General features: G+C 45.8%; 2 protein-coding genes across 2 annotated transcripts in view; both read right to left on the bottom strand.

The window, feature by feature from the left end:
• Positions 1-416, bottom strand: part of LOC135103355 (cytochrome P450 2J6-like) — a 31,016-nt gene extending 30,600 nt beyond the window's left edge. Inside the window, exon 1 of the mRNA XM_064009415.1 lies at positions 266-416. Within this exon, the coding sequence (XP_063865485.1) occupies positions 266-292 (27 nt within the window). The 5' untranslated portion in view covers positions 293-416. The remainder of the gene's footprint in view (positions 1-265) is intronic.
• Positions 417-775: 359 nt separating this feature from the next.
• Positions 776-9,165, bottom strand: part of LOC135103359 (uncharacterized) — a 66,680-nt gene continuing 58,290 nt past the window's right edge. Inside the window, exons 4-7 of the mRNA XM_064009427.1 lie at positions 6,981-7,069; positions 4,833-4,955; positions 3,352-3,634; positions 776-2,859 (exon numbers count right to left, since the gene is read on the bottom strand). Of these exons, the coding sequence (XP_063865497.1) occupies positions 3,352-3,634; positions 4,833-4,955; positions 6,981-7,054 (480 nt within the window). The 5' untranslated portion in view covers positions 7,055-7,069 and the 3' untranslated portion in view covers positions 776-2,859. The remainder of the gene's footprint in view (positions 2,860-3,351; positions 3,635-4,832; positions 4,956-6,980; positions 7,070-9,165) is intronic.

The raw sequence follows: 9,165 nt of genomic DNA, 5'->3' as shown, positions 1-9,165 counted from the left end.
GTTGTGGATGGGTAGGTCAATGTCTTATGGATGAGCAGGGTGGATGGGTAAGTAGTCGGATAATGGATGGGTGAGTGTGGGTGCGTGGGTCAATGGTTAGTAGTTTTGTTACCAAATTCCTCGAGTACCAAACGTCCTGAGGCCTATATATTTGCACTCAGGCTGATCTGTCTTGTGGATCATCTGACCTAAGGCCTGTATGATCTGAGTACCATCCGTCCCAGTACCAAGTGATTGTAAACCCTATAGCTTCCCTGATACTCACCCTCTGCTGGGTCCTGCTGGTTTCCATAGTCTCTGGAGGTGCTGAGACTGTTTTGCGTGGAGCACGGTAACGAGGGGCAGTGCAGTCAGTCTCACGCTGGTCAGTCAATACTGACAGTCAGAGAGTGTCGTCTGTATGAAACAAAGCTGTTTCATGAGTCGAGTTCATTGAGTTCTTATCACTAAACAAACCGCAATTTGGAATAAACAGGAAAGATTTTATCACTCATCTCTATTAAATAAAACAAAAGTTTATGTTGAAGTTATCACACAATCTTGCTGCGTCGTGACATCGGTTGTATAGAATGAAGGCATTAGCGCCGAGGAGCAACGTCCGTAGGTGCAAGCGTCCTTTATGTCCGTGTGTTTATCCTTCCTATTCTAAGTGTTCACAGATTCAACAACACTTGACACAGCTCATATTCGAGATTATTAAGGTGTGGCGGGATCTCCAGTGGTGGACTTGCGTCTTCTCTACTCATCCAAGAATAAAGGAAAACAATACAATGTCACAATTTGAACATTTTAATCTTGGGCAATAATTCAATGGGTTCGCTGATGATAATTTTATCCTTTACAATTTTTACACATACTTTAGCCTGCCTCTCCTTCCTGTTCTCGCGTACACGAGGCTGGACGGGGAGCACCGTGTGTATGAAGTAGTTCAGAGAACTTGCCTCAGCCTTGGCCAGGTGAGGAGCGCGAGCCCTCACTTGCATGAGTCTTTCTGAGACTTACTGAAATTGTTCATTTAGCACTGGTCGGTGACTGTGGAGCGTAACTAATGCGTGCCTGGACTGGTGAGGACCCTGGCCCAGGGTCAGGGTGATAAAGGGCGAAGGTCAGGAAGCATTCATACAAATGCTTGACTGGACGTGATCGAACTCCGGAAGCTTCACGCTCTTACAAGAATCATAACTGACATGACTGGATTTAATGACTTTATATAAAACTTGCACGAAAACGCTTCAATTTTCCGTGCAGGAAAGTAATCTTCTTACATGAAAGTTAAAGATTTCGTCTCAAACCTTCAGTCTAAGAAGAATTATTGCAAAAAATACAAATTTCCAAGAGCTTCATTCCTTCCTTCAAAGCACCAGCAAGACACGAAGCTAAACGCTCTGGTGACGTTGTCGCTCTCAGGTAATAAAAACAAAGTGATTTTAAGGCGGCATCGACTTGTATCAACTTCCCCATGGAGCTAGTGACAGGTGTCGAGTGTTCCTCAGCGCGGCTCCTTATAATGGTGACGATGATGATCACGGTGACGGCGATGATAATGAAGATGATAATGATGGTAATGGTGATAATAATAACAATAATAATAATAATAATAATAATATTAATATTGATAATAATAATAATCAAAGCCAAATAAGCCGATGCAGCAACTGGTGGTGAGGAGGTCGTGGTGGTATCACAGTGTCAGGGCAAGGGACAAGGGGAGTTCCATGAACAACTTCCAGCCTCAGCACACGGCGGGCGGCCAGCCTTAGTGGTACGCGAGGGACGGGGCGTGGTGGCGGGAGGACTGGCGGGCCTCCGGGGCCGGGGCGGCGTTACAGTGTGGGCTTGACCTCTGCTAATCACTATACCTATAATACTCTTGCTTCTCATCCTCCGCTCCAGGCTTACATGCTAAGGCTCACAGCGCCGTGGTGGGGCGCCGCGCGTCCTACACAGACTCGGGCTTCCACAGCATTTTATAGTGACTTAAAATAATACAAATCAAATAGAATGAGATACAAAAATAATGGCTGAGAAAATCACCGAGCTTCATAAATAGTTATAAGCGTATGTCAGATAACAATCACAACTAAAGATAGGTTTTCTGTAATACTAAAAAGACCGACTAGATTCAATCCAGTCTGTTTAATTCTAAGATATTAGCCAAATCTAGTATAACTGTAAAGCTTAATGCAATAAATAAACGGCCACGTTTTCAATATATATATATATATATATATATATATATATATATATATATATATATATATATATATATATATATATATATATATATATATATATATATATATATATATATATATATATATATATATATATATATAAAACAGAACAACAAACAAAACTCATTTAGTCGTCAAAGAAACAGAAACTTAGGTCACTAAAAACTGGCAGTTCGCGTCCCAGGCTTCGGGGAGAACTTGACTTGGTCGTTCCCTCCATCACCAGCATTCGTTGAGCCTCGAGCCCTCGCCTCTATTCGGATGAGCGGCCCCTGCCCAGGCCCAGCCTCGGCGTGGCTCCGAGCCTGGTTGGGGGCCGCCTGGTCCCAGGGCCCCGCCGCCTAGGACAGATCTTGCGCCACAGTCAGCGATCACCTTCTTGACTAGAACAGGTTGAGCACGCGAGTGTTCCTCAGCAGCAGCCAATACAGAACTCACGAAGGGGTAATTTTCTTCATACAAAACAAGATAACTGGGCATGATTCTTTCCTCAGTTCCACCTGAAGTGACGTAGTGTTAGGAAATCATTGACACGAAACCTCTCTAACAAACACAAAAAAATAACTTGACGCGGGAATGTTTACAAAGAGAGCAGATCTTGAGGGCTGGGAGAGTTGCTCGGGATCTGAATAAAAAGAGAAAGATTTTCTTAGTTGTATTCTAAAGTAAGATAAAAATCATGTTCTTTAAATTCATACTTCAAATGACATGGAATAGCACTCTGATCAATGCCCGCCATATTTGACAAACTTGTAAGGAACGTCCCTTAGAAAATATTGGGCTACATTTACACAAATTGTAAGTAATAATTTGACAGAGCAGGAACACCTGTGTGGCGAGAGGGACGATGGGTTGTGAAGGTCGCGGTGGCCATTTAAACAAGATTTACAGAATATTTTGGTGAATTAAGTAAGACGTGGTAGACTCAATACTGTCCTTCTAGTGACGCTCCTTCGTGTTTCCTCGTGGTCACAAATGACCAAATAATATCTCAAATATTCATGCAATAAATCGTATTTCCCTGTTTTACAATTTAGCAACATCCACCTGAGGACACAGCGACATCGGGAGACAGAGGCATCGGGTGATATGAGGCTATGAGGAGGCTGAGACTCACCTAGATATACCTGCGGCGGGGAAGGTTCTTCAGGCCGTACAACAATGCGGAGTTGGAAGCGGCTGGCCTGCCCGTGGCCTTCATCCTCTCAGCCTCCCGTCCCGCTCTCACCTCTTGCTGCAGGCTGAGATCCTCGGCGGGGTAGGCTACGTCCTCGAGGCCACTTTCTTCGTTCACGGTCTTGCTGGCGAGGGCGGAGATCAGTTCACCAAGGTCGTACTCGTCCACTTGCTGCAGAAAGTCCTGGTCAGCATCCAGGGCAGGTGACCTCTTGCGGCGGCCACTACAAGGCAGAGAGAGAACCACATAAGGTGACGGAAGGACTCAGCCTCTCCTGACTCATGACTGTCTGTACATGCTGCAGAACTAAATGGATACAAAATCAGTTTAAAAATACGATATCTCGTAACTAAGTACCAATTGCAAAATCGTGAACTACAGCTACAGAAGCAGGTCCGGCAAGCGTGTGAACAGCGGCGCGAGAGAACGTCGTCATTACTAAATGATGACAAGCGCTCAACTACTGGTTATGCTCAGAGGTGTAGGGTCGATGGTGGGAGTGAGAGGGCAACGAGATGGTGAGGCGCAGCCCTACCCCAACCTCTGACTGTCCTTCATCTTGGTCAACACGAACCGCAACAAAGAGTCGTCAGGTAACCTATCCGGCATTCATCTAATCGAGGTAAATGCTGAAGCACCGAGAGCTAACAGGTGTACGTGAATCTCTTTGGTTGTTGAAAAAAAAAAGTCAAACGGCCACAAAGTATGACTTGTTAATTCAGCATTTTATCCTCATTCGTAAAGCTTTCCTCTTGCGTCTCAAGCAGAGCCTGAACCATGCCACGAGCTCCACTGCTGACATGCAAATTCTCCACAGTTTATTAATTCCTTGACTATTCTCAGTCTCTATGCTAAAAACTATTAACATACTGAAAGATATTCGACCTTCGTGAAGCGTCTTCTTTCAATACACAAAACACGCGTCTCGTGAAGCTCCCTCTTCCGCCACACAATGCCCGGCAGCTCCCGCGGCCAGCCTCGCGTCATGACTTCTGTGCATCGCTGCCTTCCCTCCCGGTCCCAGGCTCCCTTCCATTGCTGGGCTTCTTTCACTTTGTCTCCCCTTCTCTAACACAGACATACACGCACACAATGACTACAAAAAACGTCCATTACACCTACTAACATGATATTATACCTATTCCATCAACTCACCCACCCACCCACACACACACATACACACACACACGGAACACTATCACTGTATTATGCGCAGAGAAAACAAGAATCATGCGTATAGGTGAGAAGAATGAAAGGCGAAGTTTTCTTTAGCGAGTTACATAGTTGAGACATTAATAGCCGAGACCGAGACTACTACTACTACTACTACTACTACCACCACCACCACCATCACTACTGCTACCAAACACTACATTACCACCATTACTACTGCTACCAAACACTACATTGTCCATACTTACATCTGTTTGACATCAATGAGCCCGAAGCCGACAGGGAGAGTCACATATTTGCGGTTGTTCATCTTAGCGAGCGCCAGCAATGTCTCCAGCTCGGCCAGCCGCTGGTCACTCACTCGCTTCTGTCTGTGGGCGGCAGGAGGGAACTGTTATCCTTGGGTGTCGCGGTGTATGGACCACATTTTGAAACACTTCTGCACCGCACCACTACTACTTTCAGAAGGCTTTAATTAAAGTTACACGAGATTTTAAGGGTGTTTTTACGGTTCTAGTGATAGATTAACAAGAAATAGTCTTGAGAACGCAGCTAATCATCTCTGTGTCCTTTGGAAATAGTCGTGATGAGAGAGCAAAACGTTTCTGAATACGGGCTTATGTCCTGGCATAAGAGCTTAGAAAATAAAAGAAGCTGCAACCTACAAGTGGCAGTCCCTGTATAAAGCATGCCTGCCTATTTCCAACTTTTATTCTCTCTCTCTCTCTCTCTCTCTCTCTCTCTCTCTCTCTCTCTCTCTCTCTCTCTCTCTCTCTCTCTCTCTCTCTCTCTCTCATAATGTTCCTCTAAGTCGCCGCCGCGCTGTGACGTAACCCGTCTTAATGTCTCCATATGTTTCAGTGATTTAACTTTCTTCTCCCCACCCAGAGCCTCCCCGTGTGGAGGCAAATCTCGCAAACACGATTTAATGTCCCGTGACTCCGTTTTTCATGGCAGACTGTTTGTGGTTACTCCTGATGCATTTGTTCATAAAGGCGACCTCACCGTCTCCCAGCCTCCACACATACAGGGTCATGACACGTAGAGAGCTCTGTTGACGTTACAATCTTATAGAACAGACACACATCCGATATTAACCCTCTCTATTGCCATTTGTTCATAAAGGCGACCACGTAGAGATTTGCTGACGTTACACTCTTACTGAACATAACACATCCAATACTGAACCTTTCTACTGCTTTAGTCAACATTTGTTACTTTACGAACAGTGAAAGAATTAACGCATTACACGTGCAATAGGAAGACAAGAGAGGAAGTGAGAATCGTTCACGGATGCGTTACGTCACCGGTCTCTTTTTTTTCCCTTGAAAGGCTACAAGTTTTTTTTTTCCCTCGGCATTGCTTGGTAAACTTCGGTACAGCTTTTTTATTCTATTCTTTTTTTTTATTTAGTTTGCACTCTCCTAGACTGACGCCTTGTGTGTAAAAAGAGTGGTCAGATAAATAATTGCTTTATTTACCTGACTACTGTTATACTGATGTGCTCTTGACTGCTAAGTTTCTTTCTGTTAACAATATAAAAATGACTGTGATGTCAATGTAATGTAGGTGACATTCTCTCTCTCTCTCTCTCTCTCTCTCTCTGGTTGGTGTTGTGGCCTGCGTGGATGTATCACCCACTAACTAGTGAAGACGAACTGACCGGAATGTAGCGACGACAAAAGAGCGTATGAGAAGTTTCTTTAAATTTAATGAGTCTGTAAAGTGTAAGATGACTTGCGAAGTCAAGGACTGTCATTACTGCGCTCCACTTTCTCGGAGATGCAGAGGGATTTCTGTTGTTAATTGTGTATATTTGACAGATCTCCCTGAATAAAGGACTCTGAGTTAATCATGACTACTCCCACACTTCACACCGCAACTTTCTATCCTGCAACGCCTCAGCTAACCAATAAAGTGGCTTCTTCTGAAGATCTACTATCCAGCCCTGCCCTTGCCATTCACACCCACGTATATCTCACCTCATAATAATTTGCATCCATCAGTCTCTCTCATATCCTCTGAAGGTCACCTGCATACAGTCTCTGTCACACCTGTCTTGACCTGTCACGTGACTCCATCCACTTTGCAGCCCAATCCTGCTATCTTATAAAAACAACTTACATTGTCAGTCACCACCTCACACTCGTTCCTATCCCACCTATCTTGACCCGTTATATCCAGCCACTTTTCAATACAAGCTCGCAATCTTATAGAAGCATTTTAAATTGTTCAACTCGCCTCAGCTAACTAGTTGACTCCTACCCGCCGCCATACACCCACAGAATGATTGCACTGCATTCCCACAACCACCACACACTGCGGGCGGCACCTGCGGGATCTTTAAATGAGGGCTAGCCTGAAGAGACCTCTGGTGGGACACATGTGGTACACACCTGTGCGGAGGCCGCGCCGTGGCATGGGGCACCAGCAGGGCGCAGCACACCACCAGCAGGAGCAACAGCCGCATCGCACTCGGGGATTCCTGCAGGTGGGAACATTACTGATTAGGAAATATACACAAATACTATTATGTTCTCTCTCTCTCTCTCTCTCTCTCTCTCTCTCTCTCTCTCTCTCTCTCTCTCTCTCTCTCTCTCTCACACACACAGCACACATGGCAGCACAGTTTACAAGAAGAATTGCAGACAATGGTTTTCCTTCATAATCCAAAAATTCACATCGCCGTGACAAGGAATCCATGAAAATAGTTTATAGTGCCTTGAAGGTACTTGCGTGAACCTTAGTTTGAGAGTTTGTTACTACACACACACACACACACACACACACACACACACATACACACGCAGACGCACGCACGCGCGCGCACACACACATCTTCACGGTGGGAACGGGAGGAGAGGACGGAGCAGCCATTATTGGAAGGTACAGAGAAATGAATCCGTGAAAAGCAAATTTTTCTGTAGACAGAGGGGAGCGATTTTGTAAATTATGCAAATTGAACAACATTAAAGGATCAGAGGGATCCATGTGGCTGCTTGGCCCACTACCCAACAACACCATCAGGCTCCCGCGAGGATCGGACCACCGCCGCCCCGCCAGTGACTCTGAAGAGGCAGAGGCGCCGCCATTTTCGTCGCACTGGTGACGCAGTCTCTGAACACGTGTGTGATTAGGTTCGGTAATGGCGGAGTGGATGCGGTGCCAGTGTGGCCGCCGCTCACTTCCATTACAGTCTTGTTTCCTTCTTTCGGATGTCTTCCTACGTTATACACTGTGTCTATGGCTTGGCGTCACTGCCTCTCGCGTGCTGAATGGCCATCGCGCCTCCGCCACCACCACCACACCACTACAGCCACACCCTTCGCACTCCATGTCATAAAGATAAACGTGGTGTACTTTACAATGTGAGTGCCACACCACATCAAGTGCAGCTTCGTGAGCAAGGACTGCCGTTCCAGGAAACAGCTACGCGTCCAGCTTTACCTACATCCGCTCTGAAGAGTAGACACGGCAGCACTGTCCTGCAACGCTGCCTCCTAAATCAACAGCGATCATTTTACAAATTGTCACTTTAACACACACACACACACACACACACACACACACACACACACACACACACACACAAAGCATGACATGTAGCACCCTTAGCACGGAGTCAAAACAGTTGTAAAACACTCGCGGTGTTCACGGCGCCTCATTACCACAGACGTTGTCTTGTCAGCATAAATTTACAAGTCAATTACAAAACACTTTATGAATGAGCTGAGGGCAGATGCCAGTGGGGGCGTCGGCAGCCATCTTGTCATTCGCCTCACTGCCAACACCACATAACCACGGGACGCGCTGCACGTATAGCTGCATGATTGAAACACATGTTTCCTTCAATTAAGCGACGATTAATGAATATATCTTGCCTTACTGCTTAGATTCTTAGTTCTTGGTCTACCTTGAATGGCGATTAAAAAAAAAAATGAATAAATAAAATAAATAAATAAATAAATAAATAAATAAATAAAAGAAAGAAAGAAAGAATGAGTGTTGCCACTACATGAAAACAGCGGCAAGACAAGGGCGTCTGTCAAGCACGGCGAGAGACAGCGTGTTATACCTCTTGCCGCCAATGTCTATAGACCGCCGCTACAAGTAACGCAGACTGGAAGCATGCCAGTATCAGCGGTGGTATGAGTCTCATCAGGCTTACCTGCCTCGCCGCCGCGCTCCCTGGTGGCGGGCGCGGCCATTAACATAGGGATATAAAGAAAGTACTGATCTCAAGAGCAAGAGAGGGAGAAGACTGCACCGCACGCACTAAGAACGAAACAGATTTTCTGTTCACTAAGACTAGACTTCACAAGCGTTGACGAACAGCTACTCACCATTCTGGTTTTCGTTGCTTCAAGGCTCTCGGGAGCACAAGCAGCGGTTATGAGCGAGGGCCGAATGACTAACCGTAGACCCTCCGAGCAGTTCCGCGCGTTCCAGTGGCACTGGTGGAAGTGAAGGAGCCCGCCCGCTCAGTCTCCTTTATATACTGGCCGCTAGTGACGTCACGTGTCTATGACGACATCCCCTTCTATCTAGAGCTGACTTTACATAGAGGGAAACGACGGGTTG

Source organism: Scylla paramamosain, chromosome 9 (assembly GCF_035594125.1).
Source record: "Scylla paramamosain isolate STU-SP2022 chromosome 9, ASM3559412v1, whole genome shotgun sequence".
Classification (NCBI taxonomy): domain Eukaryota; kingdom Metazoa; phylum Arthropoda; class Malacostraca; order Decapoda; family Portunidae; genus Scylla; species Scylla paramamosain.
The sequence above is the reverse complement of the archived record's forward strand: the minus strand, read 5'-3'. Positions and strand labels throughout refer to the sequence as shown.